The sequence below is a fragment of the Trachypithecus francoisi genome, unplaced genomic scaffold (genome assembly GCF_009764315.1).
Source record: "Trachypithecus francoisi isolate TF-2019V2 unplaced genomic scaffold, Tfra_2.0 Lachesis_group3, whole genome shotgun sequence".
Taxonomy (NCBI): Eukaryota; Metazoa; Chordata; class Mammalia; order Primates; family Cercopithecidae; genus Trachypithecus; species Trachypithecus francoisi.
Genome location: NW_022681468.1, coordinates 123,137,329 through 123,163,586, shown reverse-complemented (window position 1 = coordinate 123,163,586; position 26,258 = coordinate 123,137,329). Strand labels below are relative to the sequence as shown.

Sequence of the window (26,258 nt, the reverse complement as noted above, 5' to 3'; positions counted from 1 at the left end):
TGAATTTGACTGCTCTCAGTACCTTGTGTAACTGGAATGACACAGTGTTTGTCCTTTGTGAGTGGCTTATTTCACTCTGCATAATGTGTCAAGGTTCATCCATGTTATGGCATGCATTGGAACTTTCTTCCTTTTTCAGTGTGAATAATATATTCCACATTTTGTGTATCCATTCATCCATTGATAGATTGCTTCCACCTTTTGCCTATATACTGTGAGTAATGTTGCTATGAAGCTATGCAAATGTCTGTTTGAGTCCTTGCTTTCAATTTGGGTATATACCCAGAAGTGGGATTACTGGATCGTATGGTATGTCTGTTTTTCCTTTCTTTGCTGCAGACATGGGGCACTGCCCTATCTATGCCATAGGACACTATTCAGATGCAGTGGGATGTCTAGTTGGTGTTCCCAAGGGCATTCAGTGCAGCAGCCCTCACCTCCCCCAGCAGACCTGGCACATAGAAGCAAAGATTTGCTAAATGAAGGATGCTTAGCAAGGGAGATCATTTGTAAACAAAAAACTACAGTAAGTTCAAGTGTTTTGTAATGGTGCACAAAATAGGATGGTAGGTAAAGGGAACAAAAACTTCCAGGGGACAAAGTCAGGAAGAACAGGCAATATTTTTTCAGTGTTTTCTCTGAAATAACAAATTGCAGATGTTTATGAAATCTCTCCAAAAATCGCTCCTATTACTTAATAAATAAGTGCTCAGTCTTAAAATTCTAAACATTATCAAAATGTGTAAGGCAGAAAGTGAAAACCTGCCCACACTGTTAACAGTGTTGATATAGACTCTTCTAAGAGGCTTTTAAAATAAGTTTTAAATGTGTCTTTATCCAGGCATGGTGGCTCATAATCCCAACACTTTGGGAGGCCAAGGCAGGAGGATCGCTTGAGCCTAGGAGTTCGAGATCAGCCTGGGCAACATGGCAAGACTCCGTCTCTACAAAAAAAATTACAAAAATTAGCCGAGCATAGTGGGGTGTGCCTGTAGTCTCAGCTACTTGGGAGGCTGAGGTGGGAGGATCGTCTGAGCCCAGGAGTTTGAGGCTGCAGCGAGCCATGATCGTGCCACTGCATGCCAGCCTGGGTGACAGAGTGAAATCCTGTCTCAAAAAAATAGGGTCTTTGTGAAAGTGAGAAAATTACCCATATAATATGTTCTATGTATCTTGAAGGATGAGGGAACAGCTTTTGTTTGTACAAGTGGAATTCTGTTAAGAAAAGCTGCCATTCACAGAAATGAAACTGAATCCCTTTATTAAGATATTTTATGGCCAGGCGTGGTAGCTCATGCCTATGATCCCAGCACCTTGGGAAGCCGAGGCGGGTGGATCACCTGAGGTCAGGAGTTTGAGACCAGCCTGGCAAACATGGTAAAACCCTGTCTCTACTAAAAGTACCAAAATTAGCCAGGCATGGTGGTGGGTGCCTGTAATTCTAGCTACTTGGGATGCTGGGGTAGGAGAATCACTTGAACCTGGGAGGCGGAGGTTGCAGTGAGCCAGGATCGTGCCACTATGCTCTAGCCTAGGCAACAGAGTGAGACTCCGTCTCAAAGAAAAAAAAAAAAGATATTTTATAAGTTGCTATTTATGATTCTTTTCACAGTGACTCAAAATTAGAATTACTAAGAAACTAAAATCTATTTCTTGTTTTCTAATAAAGTGTAAGACCACACAGGTTGGTGGTCAGTGTTTATGTATTTAACAAGATTCGTTGGGGAGTTCTGCCTTTACTTCAACAAAAAGACTCAATTTTTAAAACCTATGGAGGCAGGCTGGAGGGGCGGAAGGAAGGGTACAAATGTTATTATATTAAAACACATGTTAAATCTGATTTAATATGAATCCGTTTTTATTTTATTTTTATTTTATTAGAGACAAGGTCTCATTCTGTTCCCCAGGCTGGAGTTCAGTGGCAGAATCATAGCTCACTGCAGCCTCAGACTCCTGGGCTTAAAGGACCCCTCCTGCCTCAGCCTCCCGAGTAGCTGGAACTACAGGCGCATACCACCATGCCCAGCTAATTTTTGTATTTTTAATTTGTGTAGAGATGGGGTCTTGCTGTGTGGCCCAGGCTGGTCTCCAGCTCCTGGGCTCAAGCGATCCTCCTTCCTCAGCCTCCTAAAGTGCTGCGATTACAGGCATGAACCACCACACCCAGCAAATTCATCTTCAAATAAGCAGTTGACTCCCTTCAACATAACTGAGTGTTTTCTGTGATTTTATATTATCTAGACTATTGAAAAGCACCTTCTTAGAAACTGACCTATAGGAGACTTGATGTTTGATTTGTGGCTTCAGCCAGCATTGTGGGAAGGATCTTTTTTTTGTTGTTTTTTGAGACAAGGTCTCGCTCTGTAACCCAGGCTGGAATGTAGTGGCGCAATCACAGCTCACTGCAACCTTAACTTCCCAAGCTCAAGCAATCTCCCCACCTCAGCCTCCCAAGTAGCTGGGACTACAGGTGCACGCTACCATGCCTGGCTAATTTTTGTATTTTTTGGTAGAGAAAGGGTCTCCCTATGTTGCCCATGCTAGTGTTGAACTCCTGGCCTCAAACCATCCTCCTTCCTCGGCTATGGGAAGGATCTGTTGACGGGCAAAACCGTAAAACTTTCCGTCAGTTGTCTGACAGATGAGGCTAGCTCTCATTTATGTAAATCAGGGTGGCTGCATAAATAAAATTCACAGATAAATCCCCAAACTTATTTACCTTACATGTTCTTTTCTAGGGCTGCCAGCAAAAAGTCAAATGTATTTATGCTTAATGACATTTATAAAACAAAGTGAGGTCCAAAAATAAAGTGCTAATCCATGCACTCAGGCTTCGAAGAGGGGGCTAGGCAGGGCAAGGCGGTATAATTATATAATAAAATTGCTGGAAGTCTCTGAAGGGGAAAGGAGGGAAAAGGAGTTTAATTGATCTGCAAACTAATTAACTAAGCCCTGCCTAAGCACATTCTAGCAGGCAAAGTCAAGAAACAGTAGCAGCCCAATAGGACTGAGCACACTGAGACCAATATAAATACATGTTCTTCAGGTTTAAAATAATCAATCTTTTGCTCTAAAATACCCCATTCTTTTTTGATCCTTAGCAAGAGATGGCAGTGGATGAGTACCTGCTTTGTTAGATTTATTTTTCTCCTCCGTGTCACAGACAGTATAACAAACTGCGAAACCTGCTGAAGGATGCGCGTCATGATTGCATTCTGTTTGCTAATGAATTCCAGCAATGCTGCTATCTGCCGCGGGAAAGAGGCGAGTCCATGGAGAAGTGGCAGACCAGGTATGGCCCTGACTTGCTGCCGTTTTCACACCGTCGTCTTCTTTCATATCCTCATCATTGGCTGTTTGGGCGTTGATCTAAATAGTCTGCTAGAACAAACCAACAATTATTCTGGAACCACGATTAACACCGAAACGCTTACCATGTCAATATTTTAGATATATCATTTGAATACATAACTGATACTTTTTTTGAAAATTGCAGTTAGGAAGATATAGGTACCCAGAGTATGTTTGCCCCAGACCCTAGCAGCTATCAGGATCATTCCAGTGACCTAGAAGTCATAACTTTAATACATGTATGTAGAGGGAAGGCAGAAGAGCTCCTTTTTTGTTTTTTAATTTTAATTTTTATTTTTGAGACAGTGTTTTTTGCTCTGTCACCCAGGCTGGAGTGCAGTGGTATGATCACAACTCACTGTGGCCTCGACCTCCCGAGCTCGAGTTTTCCTCCCACCTCAAGCCTCCCAAGTAGCTGGGACCACAGACCTGTGCCACCATACTCTTTTAAATTTTGTATTTTTTGTAGAAACGCGGCCCCATTATGTTGCCCAGGCTGGTCTTCAATTCCTGGGTTCAAGTGATCCACTTGTCTCGGCCTCCCAAAGTGCTGGGATTATAGGTGTCAGCCACTGTGCCCGGCCAGGCTCCTACTTACAGTCTTATTAAACTGAAACTGGTCACTTAATTCTGAAAAAACTGCTTCAGGAAATACAGTGTCCTGATTTAAGTCTGCCGAAAGCAGAGCCTAAAGCAAGTCCTTGAGTGTGGAGTGTTTATGTAGAAAGCAGTTCCCAGAAGCAGGAGTGAGGAAGTGGGGAGAGTGAGATGGAGATGGAGATGGAGGACAGGTGGTGAAGGATGTGCTGCTGCTGCGGGAAACGAAGGCTCCATCAGTGCTGCTGAGGAGCCACACGGAATGTGCCTCAGAAGTTACCTTGAAAGCTGGGCATGGTGGCTCACGCTTATAATCCCGGCACTCTGGGAGGCTGAGGCAAGAGGATCAGGAATTCGAGACCAGCCTGGATAACATAGTGAGACCCCATCTGTACAAAAAGTTAAAAATTAGCCAGGGATGGTGACACGCACCTGTAGTCCCAGCTACCCAGGAGGCTGAGGCGGGAGGATCACTTGAGCCTGGGAAGTCGAGGTTACAGTGAGCCATTATTCACCACTGCATTCCAGCCTGGACGACAGAGTAAGACCCTGTCTCAATCCATCAATCAATCCAGTCCTGTACACAGTTCTCCAGACCTGTTTCCCAGTTCTCTGTTGTCCAGTTCCAGTCCTTTTTTGGAAGATTTCCAGGCATTTCACATGGTTCCATATCAGACCCTATTGGATTATGATCTTCAGCTGCTTGCAGCTTAGTTTTTCTCTTAGCCAAATACTTGCTGCTTCATCTTTTAAGCCTCACATAACATAGCTTGTCATCTTGTGTGGTGCCCCAGTTAAACAGTGTAAAAGATGGCAGAGACTCATGGTTTCTAGGCCATATCAAGAAATGAAGTCGTTGCAGTGGTGGTTGGATGTCTTAGGGAAGAGAAATCAGGTTCTTTCTGGTTCATATTTGTATTCCCCAGAGCACCCCGCCCAGGGCTTCTTTATAATGGATACTCCAGAAGTATTTGTTGAATGAATGAATGAATGGTTATCTATATACACCAAAGGATAGCAGATTAAAAGCCAGATGTGAAATTCTGAACAAGAGCTTGTGTTTGTCTGCCTGGGGAGAGCTCACGTGCCCTTTGCTTTTCCAGGAGCATATACAACGCAGCTGTTTGGTACTATCATCACTGCCAGGACAGGATGCCAATTGTTATGCTGACAGAAGATGAAGAGGCAATTCAGCGGTATGGAAGTGAAACAGAAGGAGTATTCGTGATTTCTTTTAAGGTATTTCCAGATGTTGTATATGTATGAGTGCTCATTTTCTTTTTTTTTTTTATTTTTTATTTTTTGAGACGGAGTCTCACTCTGTCGCCCGGGCTGGAGTGCAGTGGCCAGATCTCAGCTCACTGCAAGCTCCGCCTCCCGGGTTTATGCCATTCTCCTGCGTCAGCCTCCCAAGTAGCTGGGACTACAGGCGCCCGCCACCTCGCCCGGCTAGTTTTTGTATTTTTTAGTAGAGACGGGGTTTCACCATATTAGCCAGGATGGTCTCGATCTCCTGACCTCGTGATCCGCCCGTCTCGGCCTCCCAAAGTGCTAGGATTACAGGCTTGAGCCACCGCGTCCGGCCAGAGTGCTCATTTTCTAAGTAGTACCCATAAGGCTCTAGATCCCTTTGGTAACACAGAAAAGAAAAAATAAAAGAGGAATAGACGTTAAGAAGTTCCATTTTGGCCAGGCGTGGTGGCTCATGCTTATAATCCCAGCACTCTGGAGGCCTAGATGGGAAGATCACTTGAGCTTAGGAGTTCAAGACCAGCTGGGCAATCTAGTGAGACCTTGTCTCTACAGAAAAAAAAAATATATATATATATTATATATATATATATATATCCAAGCATGGTGGCACACACCTGTAGTCCCAGCTACTCAAGAGGCTGAGATGGGAGAATCACTTGAGCCTGGGAGATGGAAGCTGTAGTGAGCCGTGAACACACCATTGTACTAATGCCTGGGTGACACAGCAAGACCCTATCTCAGCAAATGAAGTTCTAGGCCGGGTGCAGTGGCTCACGTCTGTAATCCCAGCACTTTGGGAGGCCGAGGCAGGCAGATCACAAGGTCAGGAGATCGAGACCATCCTGGCTAACATGGTAAAACCCCGTCTCTACAAAAAATACAAAAAATTAGCCAGGCGTGGTGGCAGGCGCCTATAGTCCCAGCTACTCGGGAGGCTGAGGCAGGAGAATGATGTGAACCCAGGAAGCGGAGCTTTTGGTGAGCCGAGATTGTGCTGCTTCACTCCAGCCTGGGTGACAGAGTGAGACTCCATCTCAGAAAAAAAAAAAAAAAAAATGAAGTTCTGCTTCTTCATTATGCCCCAATTATTTAATGTTGACTTTCACAAATTCAGACCAACTTTGACTATAAGGCCCACAGCATCTAATACCAGCCCAGTAAACTCCTACTGACAGTAAACTAACATTTATAAAATGGTGATGATGATGATGATAATAGGTTGAATAAAATTGCCAATATTCTTATTGTTGACCTATAAAATGGCAGTTTGACATGGTTCTACCTACTGGTAATAACCAACACATCTATGCCAGCCACTTTTCTATGTCTATTATTTCATTTAATTCTTGCAACAACCCTGTGAGGTAGGTATTATTATTTAATCCTATTGGTAAGGAAATGGAAACACAGAAAGGCTAAGTAACTTGTTCAAAGTCACACAGTAGAAAATGGTAGGGTTATGTTAACATCCAGGCAGTCAGACCCCAAAGCTCTTAGCCTTCGTGCTATACTGCCTTCCAAGTTATTTTTCTGAAAATACACCCGAAACAAACTGTCTTAAAGGCCAGTCTTTTTTTTCAGCTCTTCCTCACTCTTCCCCACTTGTGAATGTTCATGGGGGTAATAGGGATAAATGAAAGGGTTGAGATGTGATATTATTATTATTTTTTTTTTTTTTTGAGACGGAGTCTTGCTCTGTCGCCCGGGCTGGAGTGCAGTGGCCGGATCTCAGCTCACTGCAAGCTCCGCCTCCCAGGTTCACGCCATTCTCCTGCCTCAGCCTCCCGAGTAGCTGGGACTACAGGCGCCGCCACCACGCCTGGCTAGTTTTTTGTATTTTTAGTAGAGACGGGGTTTCACCGTGTTAGCCAGGATGGTGTCGATCTCCTGACCTCGTGATCCGCCTGTCTTGGCCTCCCAAAGAGCTGGGATTACAGGCTTGAGCCACCGCACCCGGCCGAGATGTGATATTATTTGTATGAATGCTGTCAGATCTGCTTGGTACAGATCTCAGACAGGAGTGGCATTATCAGTGACAGTTTCTTTGGGCTGTCTCAGCAATGCAGTTTTTCCTATCTCTTAGGTACCTTTTTTGAGAGTAGGATGACTGTTAATGTCTCAACAGATCACTGGTCGCTTCTGTCTGCCCGGCTGGTCAATTAGGTTTCACTTGTTGATATCATTTTTTGGTGCAGAAACTAGAATAAGGCCCTGTATTATCCTTGTCAGTTTATAGAAAGTCTAGTTGGGTTTTGAATTGCAGATTCTATAAGGGTTCCCAGGTGCATATATTGCTAAAGATATGCCAATAGAATTTTCTTGGCCCTGCTATAAAAAAGTGCTCTGGCATGCCAGAGAATTCCAGGGGCGCTAGATATTAATGGCAGTGTCACTTGTTTTTTCTGTTGCAATACATCATGTCTTGTTCCTGCAGAGGACAGTTGACTAAAATTACATTTTTCTACTTTTTGTGAAAATTACTTTTCTTTGTAGTCCAGTGGTATAGTACCGTTTTATTTTCTATAGCGTTTCTCAAGAAAACTGTGTGACCAAGGGCTTCATAGAGGTGAATGATAGTAGAAAAAAGATATTGTGAAGTTCAGATGAGTGGGAAGCCTAGAATTTTCTGTGGGGACTTGAAGTTAGATGGAGAAGAGCCAAGATGCTAAATCCCTCTTGAAGAGGTGGTTCATAATGACAAAGTGTGGTGTTGATAAGTGATAAGTGACCATAGAATTCAGGCACTGACGTTAGCACAGACAGAATTTTTGGAAGGAGTAGGGAAAGAAAGGAAGCAATTTGAACAGGACTCTGAAATTAGTGGGAGAAATGCTGGAGTTGACAGTAAGAATAACCTGTTTGCTTTTCGATTTGAGAACAGAGAATGTGCTAGACTCTACCCCTCAGACTTAAAAGTTGAGTTAAAATACATAAAAAAGACAAGAATGGCCCAGCACAGTGGCCCACACCTGTAATCCAGCACTTTGGAAGGCCGAAGCCGGAGGAACACTGGAGCCCAGGAGGTCAAGGCTACAGTGAGCCAGGATCACGCCACTTATACTCCAGCATGGGCAACAGAGCAAGACCCTGTCTCTTAAAAAAAAAAAAAAGACAAGAATGTACACATATTGCCGGGCACAGTGGCTCACGCCTGTAATCCCAGCACTTTGGGTGGCCAGGGCAGGAGGATCACTTGAGCCCAGGAGTTTGAGACCAGCCTGGACTACCTAGTGAGACCTCATCTCTACAAAAAAATTAAAAAATTAGCCATGTATGGTGGCATGTGCCTCTAGTCCCAGCCACTTGGGGGGCTGAGGTGGGAGGATTGCTTAGGGCGGGGGTAGGTCAAGGCTGCAGTGAGCCAAGATCATGCCACTGCATCCAGCTTGGGCTACAGAATGAGGCCGTGTCTCAAAAAAAAAGTACACATAGGTCATTGTCTGCAGCAATTAGATACACATAAAGACAGGCTGCCTGGACGTGTGCAGGTGTGTTTGTAGTGTGTGTGGAGAGAAGGAGACTTGAAAGCACAAAGTAGCCTAGGAGGTGCAAGTGTTCCACGGTGGGGTGGCCTTGTGGGGCTCGTTTGGCAGGCTCAGGGGTTAATGTGGTAGTAGAGAACGAACGGTGGAGTGAGGCTCAGGAAGTCCTGCTCACTGAGCACCCCCTCAAAACAGCAGGCCAGCAGAAGTTCCCAGTCAGGAGTTTCTGTAGTAGTACCATGATGAAGAATCAGTACCTTCTGACCGTGTTTCTCTGTGCCTTTATTAAACACAGAATTACCTGGACAATTTCTGGCCTGATTTAAAAGCTGCCCACGAGCTTTGTGATTCTATCCTTCAGTCTCGACGGGAGAGAGAGAACGAGAGTCAGGAGAGCCATGGGAAGGAGTACCCAGAACATCTTCCCCTGGAAGTGTTAGAAGCTGGGATTAAATCTGGACGCTATATCCAGGTGAGGGTGGGAATTTAAAATGTACCAGGGGTGGGCACGGTGGCTCATGCCTATAATCTCAGCACTTTGGCTAAGGCTGGTAGATTGCTTGAGCCCAGGAACTGGAGACAAGACTGGGCAACACAGTGAAACCCCGTCTCTAGAAAAAATTTAAAAATTAGCCAGGCATGGTGGTGTGTACCTGTACTCTCAGATTACTCGGGAGGTTGAGGCAGGAGGATCACTTCAGCCTAGATGGTTGAGGCTGCAGTGAGCCATAGTTGCACCACTGCCCTCCAGCCTGGGTGACAGCAAGAACCTGTCTCAAAACAACAAAAAAATCTTTCAGGACCAACCAGTATGTTTTCTCCTCTTTTTACTGCATCCTGTCACAGGCCTCTGATTTCACAGGCAGCAAACAAGATGGGCATGAGTAAGTTACGGGCTGTACGTGTTTCGGGTGGCTCGGGAGTCATTCTTTCCGTAGACACTGATTGCCCAGCTTGAAGCTACTCTGCGATGATAAGTCCTTAATTCTGTTACATATTGAACATCATACAAGCAGCATGTGGAAGTCTCCTGGTAAATGCCTCCTGTCACTAGAAAAAAACATATCTCTTTGAATCAAGGTCTGGAGGTTTGGTGATACTGTAAAACTGGTGAAATCTAGCTTCTTTCCTCCTTTGCCATTTTTTTCTCTGCTCCTTTCAAGGGCTTCTTTGTGATCCTCCCAGGACCCTAGAACCCAGATGCTGTCAGGGTCTTGGGAAGAAATCAAATACAGTTTTTATTCAGATTTCAACAGTTTTATATACACTCATTTATGTGTGTATGTGTGTGTAGCTCTATGCAGTTTTATCACATGCATAGATTTGTGTATCTACCACCACAATCAAGATACAGAACTGTTCTACCATGGAGTTTGCATTTCTAATGAGCAACTCAGTAGATGGTCAGCCACAATCTAAGAACATCACTCCAAAGCCCCTCCCGAACAGTGTGGGGATTTTAAATGAGTATGCCTAGAGAGGCTTATGTTTCCAACTTAGTGGTAAAGTTTATGGCATTCCTGGGAGGATATATATTTTTAATTTTAATTTAATTTAATTTTATTTATTTATTTATTTATTTATGAGACGCAGTCTCGCTCTGTCGCCAGGATGGAGTGCAGTGGTGCGATCTCAGCTCACTGCAACCTCTGCCTCCCAAGTTCAAGCGATTCTTCTGCCTCAGCCTCCTGAGTAGCTGGGACTACAGGCACCCGCCACCACGCCCAGCTAATTTTTGTATTTTTAGTAGAGATGGGGTTTCACCATGTTGGCCAGAATGGGATTGATCTCTTGACCTCGTGATCCACCCACCTCAGCCTCCCAAAGTGCTGGGATTACAGGCATGAGCCACTGTACCCAGCCCCTGGGAGGATATTTTGAGATAGAAGATTTTTAAAAGATTACTCATCAGTTACATAAGATAGAGCCTGGTACTTTCAGCACTTTGTATAGTTAAAAGTAGTTCAAAATGATGGTATTTTCCTCTAAAGAAAATAAACCTTAGGGATTAATATTATTCCTACCCGCACATGGTGTCTCACGCCTGTAATCCCAGCACTTTGGGAGGCTGAGGTGGATCACAAGGTCACGAGTTCAAGACCAGCCTGACCAACACGGTGAAACCCTGTCTCTACTAAAAATACAAAAAATTAGCTGGGCATGGTGGGGGGGCACCTGTAATCCCAGCTACTTGGGAGGCTGAGGCAGGAAAATTGCTTGAACTCAGGAGGCAGAGGTTGCAGTGAGCCAAGATTGTGAGGCCGCACTCCTGCCTGAGTGACAGAGTAAGACTCCATCTCGAAAAAAAGGAAAAAAAAATGTATATGTGTGTGTGTGTGCACGCGCGCGCGTGTGTGTGTATAATTCCTAAAGGGAGCACAAACCTTGAATATTATGGGGATATTTTCACATAATTTTAAAAACTGGACCTTTTGGAGATAAACCAGGCAGAAAAGAACATTTTTCACATTGATTTTTTTTTTTTATTATGATTTTAGGGAATTCTGAATGTCAACAAACACAGAGCCCAAATAGAAGCTTTTGTTCGACTTCAGGGAGCCAGCAGTAAAGATTCAGGTTCAGTATAAACCTTACATAAATGTCCGTACTCCTTTTTTATTCTGACGTTATACAATGAAGAAAGCAAAGTGGAAATTGTCATGTCGTATGTGCCCTGTTATGTATGCATACATACATTGGGTATGTGGGATTGTCGTGGGGGGGTTCCCCTAGCTTTTTGTCTATAATTTCTAATTTTATTGTAATAAATTTAAACTACAACACAGAGAAGCAAAGCAACTTGCCCAAGGTCACACACCTGGTAAGTGGTGGAGCTGAATTTGTAGCCAAGGCTGTTTGGCTGTGATTTTAACATATTACTCTGTGCTGCCTCAATGTGCTATATTGCTTTATTGGAGTAAATTTTTTTTAAGTAATAAAAATGAAAAAAAATGTGTAAATAAGTTGTGTCATAATCAGGTGTAGTTCTTAGTTCTGTAATGACAGGGTGAAAAAGAAAACCTGCTAGTCAAAGGAGCGTGACTGGGTCGAAAGAGAATGAGAAACTGGCTTTCTTTGGGCCCTTGCTTGTCAGAATTCTCCCTGTCGGTTCTGCCCTATCTAGTTCCTCAGCCCATTGACCACTCCCTTGGCTGTGTAGGATCCTAAAGGTATTTGACAGAAGTCCAGCATAGGCTCACATAGTTGCATGCAGGGAACTAATACCTTTTAAAAGGTGGTGAGGGGGGTGGGGGTATTTTTTTAAAAGATGATTGAGGGTGGCACTTATGAAAGCTCAATATACAGTATGACATGGTGCCAGCAATTCTTCATTCCTAACCTGCAGAACAAAAGAAGTTTGACTTTACCTTTGAAAGGAAGACGCTTTACTTGCCGGAGTGCCAATTAGACTTTGAGTATATTACGCACAGAATGCCTCACTGGTGTGCCATTCCCTCGGCTTTACGGGTTTTTTCTGTGCTGCCCCAAACACAGATTTAGTCAGTGACATCCTAATCCACGGGATGAAGGCTCGAAACCGCTCGATTCATGGAGATGTGGTAGTTGTGGAGCTACTCCCTAAAAATGAGTGGAAAGGAAGAACCGTAGCCCTGTGTGAGAATGACTGTGACGACAAGGCTTCGGGCGAGTCCCCAAGTGAGCCCATGCCTACAGGTGAGCCAGCTGGGGAGCCAGTCCGATGTCCATTTTTCTTGTGAAATTATGTTTGTCTTCTCTTTAGCAATCCAGAAATACTGCCCTTATTTTATTTATTTATTTAATTTCAATGGACAAAAACTGTATTTATTGTGTATAATATGATTTTTCTGTGTGTATTTATTATATATAATATGATGTTTTGATATAATACATTGGAGAATGGCTAGACTGAGCTAATTAACCCAGTGTGTTAACCTCACACACTGCGTGGTGAAAATACTTAAGATCTACTCTCTTAGCAATTTTCAAGAATACAGTACATTGTTATTAACTATAGTCACAGGTTGTACAATAATAGTTCCTAACACAAGATACAGTCTCTTCCCCTCCGTTATCAGTTTCCCCTCTGCCAGTTTATTTTACTCTTATCAGTACCCAGATATGCTGTAATGGCTTTCCTCTTAAAATCAAACCAAAACTCCTCTCTGAACCCCACGTCCCTTTCATCTGCTGCCCCTTATCTTTAAAGTCAGAGTATAGTTAACTCTACATTCTCTCTTCCTCCCTGCCGGCCTCTCATGCCTGCCATTCTGACACCTCCCAAGCCCTACAACTCTAAAGTTGTTCTTGCCAAGGTCACCAGTGACCCCACTGCCAGAGCACTAGTCAGCCTCCATCATCTGGAAGCTGTCAGCAGCATTTGGCCGGGGGGCCTCTGCCTTCCATGGGGCTTCTCCCAGTTCTCCCACCCAGCTGGCTGCTCTTCTCAATTCTCCTCCTGGCTCTGCATCTCATTGTCCTCTTGGATATGCAAGGGCCCCATGCTGGATCTTCTGTTCTCTGCACACTATCCCTTGGGGATCTCCTGCAGTCCTTTCATTTTGTATCTCTGGCCCTTCCTCAGCTTCTGGTTTTGTTTACTCACTTGTCTATTTGGCATCTTCCCCTCAGACTTAACATGTCCCACACAGACTCCTGATTTCACCCCTAGACCTGCTGTTCCCCACGTGTCCCCCAGTCTCAGTAAAGGGCAAATTCATTCGTGGAGTTGGTCAACCCAAGACACTTTGGGGTTATCCTTTACTTTTTTTTTTTTTTTTTACTCATCAGCAAATGCTGGCAGCTCCAACTCTAATGCATGGCCTGAATTCAGCCACCTGCCACACTTCCCCCACAGCTCTCCCACTTCAGTCCATTGGCACCTCGGGACTGTTGCAGCAGCCTCCTCACTGATCTCCCTGCTCCCACCATTGCCCCTCCCCATGTAGTCTCTTGTCCACTCAGACACTCAATGATCCTTCAGAAAGTGAGTTGAGGAGCTGGGTGCTGTGGCTCATGCCTATAATCCCAGCAGTTTGGGAGGCTGAGGTGGATGGATCACTTGAGGTCAGCAGTTCGAGACCAGCCTGGCCAACATGGTAAAACCCTGTCTCTACTAAAAATACAAAAATTAGCCGGGTGTGGTGGTGCACACCTGTAATCCCAGCTACTGGGAAGCTGAGGCACAAGAATTGCTTGAACCCAGGAGGTGGAGGTTGCAGTGAGCTAAGATCGCGCCACAGCACTCCAGCCTGGGCAAGAGAGTGAGACATTGTCTCCAAAAAAGAAAAAAGAAAAAGAAAGTGAGATTTGGCTCCTCTCATTTCTCTGCTCAAAACTCTTCAATGGCTGGTTCCTGTTTCACTAAGAATAAAATCCAAAGTCCTTACCATGGCCTACAAGGTCCCACCAGCTGAGGCCGCCTTCTGCCATTTTCCTCTTCACGCTTCTGCTCCAGCTGCATTGAAGACTTGTTCTTTCTACCACCTGGATGAAGCATTCCCCAAATATCCTCACGTCTGTTTTCCTCACTTCCCTCAAGTCGCTGTTCAAATGTCACTTTATTTAAAATAGTTGCCACTTCTGACCCTCTGTCACTCTTGGTCACCTTACCCTACCTTGTATCTTTCTCAGCAACTGTCACAACTTCACAATTTTTTTTTTTTTGGATCTATTTTCCACCCCCACAGACACCCAAACTGATTTTTTATAAACCCCATGAAATCAGGGACTTTACCTATTATGATACTGCTGTATTCCCTATACCTAGAACAAAGCCTCATACCTGGTTGGAGTGCAATAAATATTTGTGAAAAACAAAAGAAAAAAGAATATTTTTAACTATTAAAGTTTGGTCTCGGCTTCAGTCAGTGATGATTGGAAGTGTTGTGTATCAGTCTTATGATCTGTATACTTTTCTGTGTATAATGGACCAAATGAGATTGGCTGGTGAGAGAAGGCAAGAAAGACTAAAAATGCGCAGTTGAGGACGTGGTTTAAAACCAGAGTGAAAATCATTGACTTTTCCCAATATACCAAAACGAGATTGATAAGATAATGGCAACAGAGAGAAAATGGGATAAGTGGATTCTAAATGTTATCTCAGGAAGAGAGAGCATACTGACAATGTTATTTAAAAAGTTAGCCATCTTTGCTGGGCATAATGGCATGTGCCCATAGACCCAGCTACCCAGGAGGATGGATTGAGCCCAGGAGTTTGAGAATGTAACGTACCATGATAGTGTCTGTGAATAGCCAGTGCACTCTAGCCTAAACAGCATAGTGAGATCCTGTTTCTTAAAAAGAAAGAAAGAGAGAGAGAGAGAAAGAAAGAGAAACAAAAAGAGTTTTTAAATTATCCATCTTTAAAATAAAATACCAAGAAGGCAAATCTTAAAACATACCTTTCTTCTTGTTGTTGTGTGTGTTTTGAATTTTGTTTATGTGTTTGTTTTTGAGACAGAGTCTCACTCTGCTGCCCAGGCTGGAGTGTAGTGGCACCATCTTGGCTCACTGCAACTTCCACCTCCCAGGTTCAGGCAATTCTCCTGCCTCAGCCTCCTGAACAGCTGTGATTACGGGTGCACACCACCATGCCCAGCTAATTTTTGTATTTTTAGTAGAGGTGGGGTTTCACCATGTTAGCCAGGCTGGTCTTGAACTCCTGGCCTCATATGATCCTCCTGCCTCAGCCTCCCAAAGTGCTGGGATTACAGGCATGAGCCACCATGCCTGGCCGTTATTGTTGTTAATAAAAGCTTCCTTTCAAAAATGTTCTTAAGTTGGGTGGATGTGCTTGAAAAAAAATAGGACAGTGTATTTCTTTTTCTTTTCCTTATTGCCTGAGGTGGTCAGAGTCCAGATAGGTGTCACCTAACTAGTTAATGCCTAGTTTTGTTTTGTTTTCCCAAAGGTCGAGTGGTTGGCATACTTCAGAAGAACTGGCGGGATTATGTGGTGACATTTCCATCCAAAGAAGAGGTCCAATCTCAGGGCAAAAATGCTCAGAAAATCCTGGTTACACCTTGGGATTACAGAATTCCCAAAATTCGAATTAGCACTCAGCAAGCAGAAGCCCTCCAGGTAGCTGGCATTCTACCTCTACTATGGAATCTCTACTCTTCTGTCTTTGCCAGCTTTTTAGCAGTACCAGAAAGCATTATTAATTCTTTTGCATATAAGGAAATAAATTATTGATGGCATCTGGCATTCCAAGATACTGGGATGTGTTTTTTGGGGGGTTTTTTGTTTCGTTTTGTTTTTCCAAGACGGAGTCTCACTCTGTCCCCCAGGCTGGAGTGCAGTGGTGCGATCTTGGCTTATTGCAACCGCCGCCTCCCAGGTTCAAGCAATTCCCCTGCCTCAGCCTTCTGAGTAGCTGGAATTATAGGCTCCCACCACCGCGCCCAACTGGTTTTTGTATTTTTAGTAGAGATAGGGTTTCACTATGTTGGCCAGGCCAGTTTTGAACTCCTGACCTCATGATCTGCCACCTCTGCCTCCCAAAGTGCTGGAATTACAGGTGTGAGCTACCATGCCCGGCCGTGTTTTTATGTTTTTTAATTTGTTTTTTGTAGAGATGGGGTCTCACTTTGTTGCACAGGCTGGTCTTGAACTCCTGACCTCAAGCAGTCCTCCTGCCTTGGCCCCCCAAAGTGCTGGAATCACAGGCATGAGCCACTGTGCCCAGCCCCAAGATTCTGTTTTTTAAAAATTCTAAATATATGAGAACCATCCATTAAATAGTCTGTGGTTAATAAATTCAGGCCAGAGAGAAATTGTCTTAGAAAGAGCTGTGTAGGACAACCAGAGAGAACATACATTATCCAGCTGTCCAACACAGAAACTTTCAATAGATACACTTTGCCAACACTAACAAGCTTTCCTCCAGCAAGCAATATAGAAATACGATCACTCTGCCCTGTAGGGATGATGTAGTGGTACTTCACAGAATTGATTATCCATAAAGGAATATAGCACTGGAGAGAAGACATAAACAAGAAGGTTAGACATTAACCTTTACTTGTGTCAAAGAGTATGGGCATTGCCCAATTTAATTCCCCCTGATAGTTTACAGTTTGTAAATGAGACACTAAAGCAGGATATCCCTGGCCAGTAGCCTGGCCATTGTACTTTTTACATCTTGAAGCCTTATACAGGCTCTCCAGGCCAGTTGCACCTAATATGTTTTCCATTCCCATGGTTTGCTAGAATTTTTGGGTAGTGGGGATTCAGTTTACACTGACACCTTCTTCTCCACCACAGACCATCTTAAGAGGTCTTCAAAAAGGCCAGGTGCAGTGGCTCATGCCTGTAATTCTAGCACTTTGGGAGGCCGAGGCAGGTGGATCACTTGAGGCCAGGAGTTCAAGACCAGCCTGGGCCGGGCGCGGTGGCTCGCACCTATAATCCCAGCACTTTGGGAGGCCAAGGCGGGCAGATCACGAGGTCAGGAGATTGAGACCATGCTCGCTAACTCAGTGAAACCCCATCTCTACTAAAAATACAAAAAATTAGCCGGGCATGGTGGCAGGCACCTATAGTCCGAGCTACTCAGGAGGCTGAGGCAGGAGAATGGCGTGAACCTGGGAGGCAGAGCTTGCAGTGAGCGAGATTATGCCACTGTACTCCAGCCTGGGCAACAGAGCGAGACTCCATCTCGGGGGAAAAAAAAAAAAAAACACACCAATCTGGCCAACATGGTGAAACCCTATTTCTACTAAAAAAAAAAAAAAAATTCCAAAAATTAGCTGGGCATGGTGGTACACGCTTGTAATCCCAGCTATGTGAGAGGCTGAGGCAGGAGGATCACTTGAACCCGGGAGGCATAGGCTGCAGTAAGCTAAGATAGCGCCACTGCATTCCAGCCTGGGTGACACAGCAAGACTCCATCTCAAAAAAAAAAAAAAATAGACTTCAAAGATATTAGGAGCTACCTCCCACACACAAAACATTAAGATTGTTGTTTTAAAACTTAATTTGGATCATGCATAATTGAGTTTTCCCCTTGTGTTGCAAGTGTTAACTAGAATGTATTACAGTCGGCTCTCTTTAGCAGACTAAAATTTCCAGCCCTCTTCATTGACATAGAGAGGTAATGCCTCCCTTCAAAGCACTGGGTCAAGCATTTCATACCATGAAAAACAAAAAAAAAAAATGAATGAAAAACATTCATTCTTCTGGCCATTGTACTTTTTACATCTTGAAGCCTTATACAGGCTCTCCAGGCCAGTTGCACCTAATATGTTTTCCATTCCCATGGTTTGCTAGAATTTTTGGGTAGTGGGGATTCAGTTTACACTGACACCTTCTTCTCCACCACAGACCATCTTAAGAGGTCTTCAGGCCGGGCGCGGTGGCTCAAGCCTGTAATCCCAGCACTTTGGGAGGCCGAGACGGGCGGATCACGAGGTCAGGAGATCAAGACCATCCTGGCTAATACGGTGAAACCCCGTCTCTACTAAAAATACAAAAACTAGCCGGGCGAGGTGGCGGGCGCCTGTAGTCCCAGCTACTCGGGAGGCTGAGGCAGGAGAATGGCGTAAACCCGGGAGGCGGAGCTTGCAGTGAGCTGAGATCTGGCCACTGCACTCCAGTCCGGCGACAGAGCGAGACTCCGCCTCAAAAAAAAAAAAAAAAAAAAAAGAGGTCTTCAAAAAGGCCAGGAAAAATGAAAAACAAAAACCTGCTGTACACCACTACTTGCAACTGTCCACTCTCTTTGGAACCCAGTGCTGTTTGCCTCTTGTTTATTTGATGCCTGTGATTGACCCACTTAACTCCTGGTGCTCAGATGTGTTTTGTTTTTTCCTTTTGTGCAGGACTTCAGGGTGGTCGTGCGCATCGATTCTTGGGAGTCAACATCTGTGTATCCAAATGGACATTTTGTGCGTGTTTTAGGAAGAATTGGAGATCTGGAAGGCGAAATTGCAACCATCCTGGTGGAAAACAGTATTTCAGTCATCCCTTTCTCAGAAGCTCAGGTCGGATTTTCCAGAAACCTTTGGTCTAGTGACATTTTCTTTTTTCTTTTGTTGTTGTTTCATCATTAAGAAAGAAAAGTCTCTGTGCTATGTAACAACCCACTGTGTTAAGCCACAGATAATGGAAAAATCTCACTCCTCTTTATTCTATATTTGGACCAAACTGAAGTCAGCTTCAAGTGTAGAATTAGTTTTCTATAGCCTCATAGCTCTCAAATTTTTATATTTTCCAACTGGGCTTAAAAATGATATGTCAGTGTCTTATAATCAGTATACATCCATCCCCAGCAACTACAAGGACACCTAGTTACAGACCCAACTGAGCTCCACACTCTCTGTCCAAATCATTCAACCAGAGGCTGCATAAAGCTGCAGGGGGTGGATTCCTGGGATCCATACATCTCTGACCCATGGGTCAAAAATTATGCTCATTATGAAACAGTTTTTGTGAACCTTTACAGAAAACAAAAATCCCATAAACATAAAACATCAGCTATTTCCATCACTTTATGATCTTTTAAAACCCTCATAAATCTTGTGTATTATTCTTACATGACTATATTCATCATGTGCACGCACTGATTTCTGTTCTGCTTCTTTCACTTAAAATTATTTTTATGTATTGACATAGCCTACTTATTTTAATGATAATGGTAAATTATGGTATGTTGACATACCCACCGGGCGCGGTGGCTCAAGCCTGTAATCCCAGCACTTTGGGAGGCCGAGACGGGCAGATCACGAGGTCAGGAGATCGAGACCATCCTGGCTAAGACGGTGAAACCCCCTCTCTACTAAAAAATACAAAAAACTAGCTGGGCGAGGTGGCGGCGCCTGTGGTCCCAGCTACTCGGGAGGCTGAGGCAGGAGAATGGCGTAAACCCGGGAGGCGGAGCTTGCAGTGAGCCGAGATCGCGCCACCGCACTCCAGCCTGGGCGACAGAGCGAGACTCCGTCTCAAAAAAAAAAAAAAAAAAAAAGACATACCCTAGTTTGCTTAAGCATTTCTCAATTGTTGGGCATTCAGCTGTTTAATGTTTCAGTATTATAAAAAAATGTAGGCCGGGTGCGGTGGCTCACGCCTGTAATCCCAGCACTTTGGGAGGCCGAGGCGGGTGAATAACCAGGTCAGGAGTTTGAGACCAGCCTGGCCAACATGATGAAAACCCGTCTCTACTAAAAACACACAAAAAAATTAGCTGGGCATAGTGGTGGGTACCTGTAATCCCAGCTACTTGAGAGTCTGAGGCAGGAGAATTGCTTGAACCTGGGAGGCAGAGGTTGCAGTGAGCCGAGATCGCGCTGCTGCACTCCAGCCCCGGCGATAGAGTGAGGCTCCGTCTAAAAAAATAAAAATAAGTTACTTCGAACATTTTTATAAACACTGCTTTTAATTTCTTTTTTTTTTTTTTTCTTTTTCTTCTTCTTCTTTTTTTTTTTTTTTTTTAGATGGAGTGTTGCTCTATCACCCAGGCTGGAGTGCAGTGGCAAGATCTTGGCTCACTGCAACCTCTGCCTCCTAGGTTCAAGCAATTCTCCTACCTCAGCCTCCCGAGTAGCTGGGACTACAGGTGCACACCACCACACCTGGCTAATTTTTTGTATTTTTAGTAGAGATGGGGTTTCACCATGTTAACTAGGATGGTCTCGATCTCCTGACCTCGTGATCTGCCCGCTTCAACCTCCCAAAGTGCTGGGATTACAGGCATGAGCCACCACACCCAGCCTGCTTTTTAATTTCTTTTTGATCATTCTCTTGGAATGTAATCCTTAAAGTGAGATTACCAAGTCAAAGGGTATAAAAGATTTAAATAACTTCTAACATGTACTAGCAGATTGTTCTCCAGAAAATTTGGATCCATTTGCGTTGCCATAAGGAGTGTCTGGGTGTTCTTATTTTCATTATAGTTTTTCACAGAATAGGAGCTATCATAGTAAACTATTTTAGAATATTTTACATCATTAAATTTATATATATATATATATTTTTTTTTTTTTTTTTTTTTTTTTTTTTGAGACGGAGTCTCGCTCTGTCGCCCAGACTGGAGTGCAGTGGCCAGTTCTCAGCTCACTGCAAGCTCCACCTCCCGGGTTTACGCCATTCTTCTGCCTCAGCCTCCGAGTAGCTGGGACTACAGGCGCCAGCCACCTCGCCCGGCTAATTTTTTGTATTTTTTAGTAGAGACAGGGTTTCACCGTGTTAGCCAGGATGGTCTCGATCTCCTGACCTCGTGATCCGCCCGTCTCGGCCTCCCAAAGTGCTAGGATTACAGGCTTGAGCCACCGCGCCCGGCCTAAATTTTTATATTTAACATTAGTTTCTGGAAATTATTTGTTGACTTATTTGGCAGCTCTTAGTGAAAATGTTACAATAAAATAAAGTGTGAGCTATACGTTACAGGACTGGAATTTTCTCTTCCCTTTTAGCCTACTTAACTGCAAATTGATGGCTTAAACAGATAATAATGGAGAGAAAATGTCCTAGATAGGTCTTGTATAAAATTATCTTTAAGGGGTAAGCTTTTAATATTTGGAACATGTTGATTATTTTTTCAAGTCTTAAATTTAAAGCTTGACTACATTTAAACGAATGGATCATTTGAAAATGGGCTACATGTTGTACTCTTGTTCCAAGCCCCTGTAACTAAAGAGACTGGTAGAAGTTGTGGGACATTTTCTGTCCAAATGTAAGGGTCCTCAGGGGTATGGGACTTAGTCTTTCTTGTTGACTCCTGACTTTCCAGAGCCCAGCACAGTACCCCGGATATCTGAGGCACCTAATAAACAATTATTGATCAAAGGAAGCCAACATAGGTTGATGCAGAAGGTAATTGAGAATGAATGAATTTCTATGTGGTCGCATTGAGAATATCAGTGAGTGGATTTTTACAGAAATTTGTGGTGCATGAATTGCTGAATATTTGACCTCTCATACAGATGTGTGAGATGCCGGTAAACACACCAGAAAATCCCTGGAAAGTGAGTCGTGAAGAGGAACAAAAACGTAAAGACTTGAGGAAAAGCCATCTCGTATTCAGCATTGACCCCAAAGGTTGTGAAGATGTGGATGACACACTTTCAATCAGAACCTTAAATAATGGCAACCTGGAACTTGGGGTCCACATCGCAGATGTAACACACTTTGTGGCACCAAATTCTTATATTGATATTGAAGCTAGAACAAGGTAATGCTATTTGAAATCAGCTCTATGGTTGTATATATGTGACTGTGTATTTTGTGTCTGTACTAGTTTCAGGTGTTCAAAGATCTCATGTTTGTGTAATTCTGAAGGTCTCTTCCAGAAAAAAAAAAAGTTGAGGTCCACTCCCCATTTTCATTTAGAAAAACAGTACCTTGATCAATTTACCTTTCGTTTTTAACCTAACCTTTTCACACATTGTTTCCTACTAAACTGAAATGGGTTAAATTTTCATGTAGTAATATACTATTTTATAAAAATGCTGGATCATTACACTCCAATTTTTCTTATGCAACAAAGATTCACTGTCACTTGCTCTTTCTTTCTCTTATCAGTGGAAGACTATTCAGCCCAAAGCAGTATCACTTAGAAAAATGGGACCATGGGAATAGTTTTATTACCCAGTCTGCTGCACTTTTTGAAACAGTAACAGCCTTGGGGAATCTGTAGTGAGATTTTGGCCATTTACCTCCCTGCGGCCCACACAGTCAGCAGTTCTGCTTCTCCCTGCTGAAGGTCGCGTTGCTGCGTGTGTGTCATTCACAGGGCCACCACTTATTATCTAGCAGATCGTCGCTATGACATGCTGCCTTCCGTCCTCAGTGCCGATTTGTGTTCCCTTCTGGGAGGCGTTGATAGGTGAGTTTATGGCTTTTGTCTTCAAAGTTTGTCCTGGCCCTTCTGTGGCTCCTGATGCTGCCTGCTTCTGGCCTCATTTTTCTTCTCTGCTCTGCCCCACCCCAGCCCTGGGTCTCCCCTCTGATCTCTCAACACCACCCCTGGCCCCAACCCCACACCACGTATCTTTAGGCAGCTTTATTTCTCCAGCCTTCCCTACCCTTCCCCTCCTCTCTTCTGTCTGCTAGCAGTAGGGCTGCATCTCCCTCTGTTGCTGGCTTTTTAAAGTCAGCTAAAATCTGAGAACAAATGTGTGTAGCTTTGTGCTTATGCATTGCCCGGATGAAGTTGTTTGGCATGAGGATCATGAACTTGGGGAGTCTTTTGTTCATTTATTAAGGTTAAAATTTATGTTTCTCTTTGAAAAGGTAATAGAATCATATGGGCCCAAACTCATATGTCCCAAGAGGTATTTAATGAAAGGTTCCTCCCTATCACTTTCCCTCATTTACCAGTTCCATATTAGTTTTTCTAGATATATTACACACACAAATATGCATATATGATCTTTCTTTTTTACACAAATGGTTGCATTATATATATACTGTTTAGCACCTTCCTTTTTAAAAAAACTTACTGGTATCTTGGAGATCATTCCGTATTAATAACGGTTGCACTATCTATGGAAATTTTGATAGTTTCCCATATTTTGGTATTACAAACAAAGCTGTACAGAGTTAACTTTGAACATAAGTAATTTCACATTTTCATTTTTATTTTTATTTTTGGAGACCGAGTTTCACATATTGCCGAGGCTGGTCTTGAACTCCTGTGCTCAAGTGATCCTCCCGCTTTGGCCTCCCAAAATGCTGGGATTACAGATGTAAGCCACCATGCCCAGCCCATTTCACATTTTTTAAAATACAGTACATGTGAAAGAGAAATTCCCATATTTGATTATGGGATCTCTGTGTCAAGAGTATGTGCATTTGTGTTTAGATCAGTATAATCAAATTGCCCTCCTTAAATGTTCCACCAATTATATTCCTGTCACTAATGTATGAGAGTGCGTATTTTCCCACAGCCTTGCCAGCACAGTATGTTGTAGTTTTTTATCTTTGCCAATTTGATAGATGAAAAATGGTATCTTAGATTGGTTTTAATTTGCAGTACGAATAAAGCTAACCATTTTTTGTATGTTTAACAGTCACTTATGTATCCCTTTCTGTTAACTACTTTATATTCTTTGCCCATTTTTCTTTTGGATTCAAGATCAATTACTAATTAATTTGTAAAAGCTCTTTACATATTAGGAAAATTAGCCCTGTGTGTTTTTTTTTTTTTTTGAGTTCCAAATGTATACTTTTTTAATAAAATGACTTGGTGGCAAAGAGTTTTTTTTGCTAAATGAAATTTTTGCTAATTTAGCTGTCATCAAGACTGATATCACAGTTCAGTGTCATCCTGTAGGATTTGCAAGACTTTGCTCTAATTTACTGAGCTAAAAAGACTTGACTCTATCAGTGTCATGCTTTTCTAATCAAAATGGAGGACATGGCTGGGCACAGTGGCTCACACCTGTAATCCTAGCACTTCGGGAGGCCGAGGTGGGTGGATTGCCAGAGCTCAGGAGTTTGAGACCAGCCTGGGCAACACAGTGAAACCGTGTCTCTACTATAATAGAAAAAATTAGCTGGGCATAGTGGTACATGCCTGTAGTCCCAGCTACTCTGGAGGCTGAGGCAGGAGAATCACTTGAACCTGGAAGAGGTAGGTTGCAGTGAGCCAAGATAGCACACTGCACTCCAGAGCGAGACTCCATCTCAAGAAAAAAAAAAAAAAAATGGAGGACATAAAGTAGGGTTTGTAATGTCACATATGAACTCATTTCAAATTTGTTCAGAGCTCAACAGAACCCAGTCTGTTGTTTTAATTTAAAATATTTTTTGATTTAGTTGTAAGGTGGTTGGATTGACAAATCAAACCAGAAACCTGTAGCTTTGTAATTTTTTTTAAGTTACAGTTAGGTCAAATTCTACTTGCTTCAAAAATAGAAGACTTACGTGGGGCATGGTGGCTCACACCTGTAATCCCAGCACTTTGGGCAGGAGAATTGCTCAAACCCAGGAGACTGAGGCAACAGTGAGCAGCAATCATGCCATTGCACTCCAGCCTGGGTGACAGAGCAAGACCCTGTCTCAAACAAAACAAAACAAAACAAAAGCCAGATGAATGTAATAGTGATGTTGTCAATGTTACTGTTTTTGTAGGTATGCTGTAAGCATCATGTGGGAACTGGATAAAACCTCTTATGAAATTAAGGAAGTGTGGTATGGCAGAACCATTATTCGATCAGCGTACAAACTATTCTATGAAGCAGCCCAAGAACTACTGGATGGAAATTTTAGTGTTATTGATGATATTCCAGAATTCAAAGACTTGGATGAGAAGAGCAGACAAGCCAAGCTGGAGGAGTTAGTGTGGGCAATTGGAAAGCTGACTGACATAGCTCGCCATGTCAGAGCTAAACGAGACGGATGTGGTGCCCTGGAACTGGAAGGGGTAGAGGTTCGCGTACAGCTAGATGACAAAAAAAACATTCATGACCTCATCCCCAAGCAGCCCCTGGAAGTCCATGAGACAGTGGCTGAATGCATGATCCTGGCCAACCACTGGGTCGCCAAGAAGATCTGGGAGAGCTTCCCTCATCAGGCCTTGCTGCGCCAGCACCCTCCTCCACACCAGGAGTTCTTTTCAGAACTCCGGGAATGTGCTAAAGCCAAAGGCTTCTTCATAGATACACGGTATTCCTCTTTTGAGGGGGCAGAGAAATGGAGTGGCATGCTGTATATTTATTTATCTTATAGTTGTTCTTAAAATGTGACAGCCAGATCTTTGACCAAAAAGAGAAAACAGATTGTTGGCTCTCTGCATTTTTGAAGACATATTTTTCTCTCTTCATTGTTATGTATAGAGACTTAAAACATGTTTATTTAGGCATAATTTTGTTCCTTGGTCTTTTATTTCGTGTTTTTTTTAGATAGAGTCTTGCCCTGTCACACAGGCTTGAGTGCAGTGGTGCGATCTCAGCTCACTGCAACCGCCACCTCCCAGGTTCAAATGATTCTCCTGCCTCAGGCTCCCGAGTAGCTGGGACTACAGGCACACGCCACCACGCCCAGCTAATTTTTTTGTATTTTTAGCAGAGACAGAGTTTCACCATGTTGGCTAGGCTAGTCTCGAGCTCTTGACCTCAAGTGATCCACCTGCCTTGGCCTCCCAAACTGCTGAGATTATAGGTGTGAGCGACCACAATGGACATTTAGGCATAAATTTTGACCCAATACAATTTAGGTTTTTTTTGTTTGTTTGGTTGGTTGGTTGATTGTTTTTTTTTGTTTTTTTGTTTGTTTGTTTGTTTTTGAGATAGAATCTCGCTATGTCACCCAGGCTGGAGTGCAGTGGCACGATCTTGGCTCACTGCAACCTCCGCCTCCCGGGTTCAAGTGATTCTCTTGACTCAGCCTCCCGAGTATATGGGATTACAAGCGCGTGCCACCACGATCGGCAAATGTTTGTATTTTTGGTAGAGATAGGGTTACACCATGTTGGTCAGGCTGGTCTCAAACTCCTGAGCTCGTGATCCGCCCTCTCGGTCTCCCAAAGTGCTGGGATTATAGGTATGAGCCACCGTGTGCGGCTGGCCCGCCATAATTTGCAATACAGAAGTAGGGAACCTGTTAGTTACCCTTGATTTAATTTCATCTACCCCTTAAATTATGAAGAATTAATCC

At 43.5% G+C, this 26,258-nt stretch overlaps 1 protein-coding gene across 8 annotated transcripts in view; it reads left to right on the top strand.

Annotated features, from left to right (window-relative positions):
• The window catches only part of DIS3L (DIS3 like exosome 3'-5' exoribonuclease), a 43,506-nt gene that overhangs the window by 10,329 nt on the left and 6,919 nt on the right, over nt 1-26,258 (top strand). For 2 of the 8 annotated variants that reach the window (XM_033189685.1, XM_033189691.1), the window contains exons 3-12: nt 3,164-3,292; nt 5,052-5,187; nt 8,980-9,156; nt 11,183-11,261; nt 12,180-12,359; nt 15,577-15,746; nt 18,485-18,646; nt 21,584-21,831; nt 22,393-22,485; nt 24,735-25,268. In XM_033189685.1, the coding sequence (XP_033045576.1) occupies nt 3,164-3,292; nt 5,052-5,187; nt 8,980-9,156; nt 11,183-11,261; nt 12,180-12,359; nt 15,577-15,746; nt 18,485-18,646; nt 21,584-21,831; nt 22,393-22,485; nt 24,735-25,268 (1,908 nt within the window). Of the gene's footprint in view, nt 1-3,101; nt 3,293-5,051; nt 5,188-8,979; nt 9,157-11,182; nt 11,262-12,179; nt 12,360-15,576; nt 15,747-18,484; nt 18,647-21,583; nt 21,832-22,392; nt 22,486-24,734; nt 25,269-26,258 lie in introns of those variants that run through there. The other 6 variants (XM_033189688.1, XM_033189689.1, XM_033189687.1 and 3 more) reach the window with 6 other exon arrangements.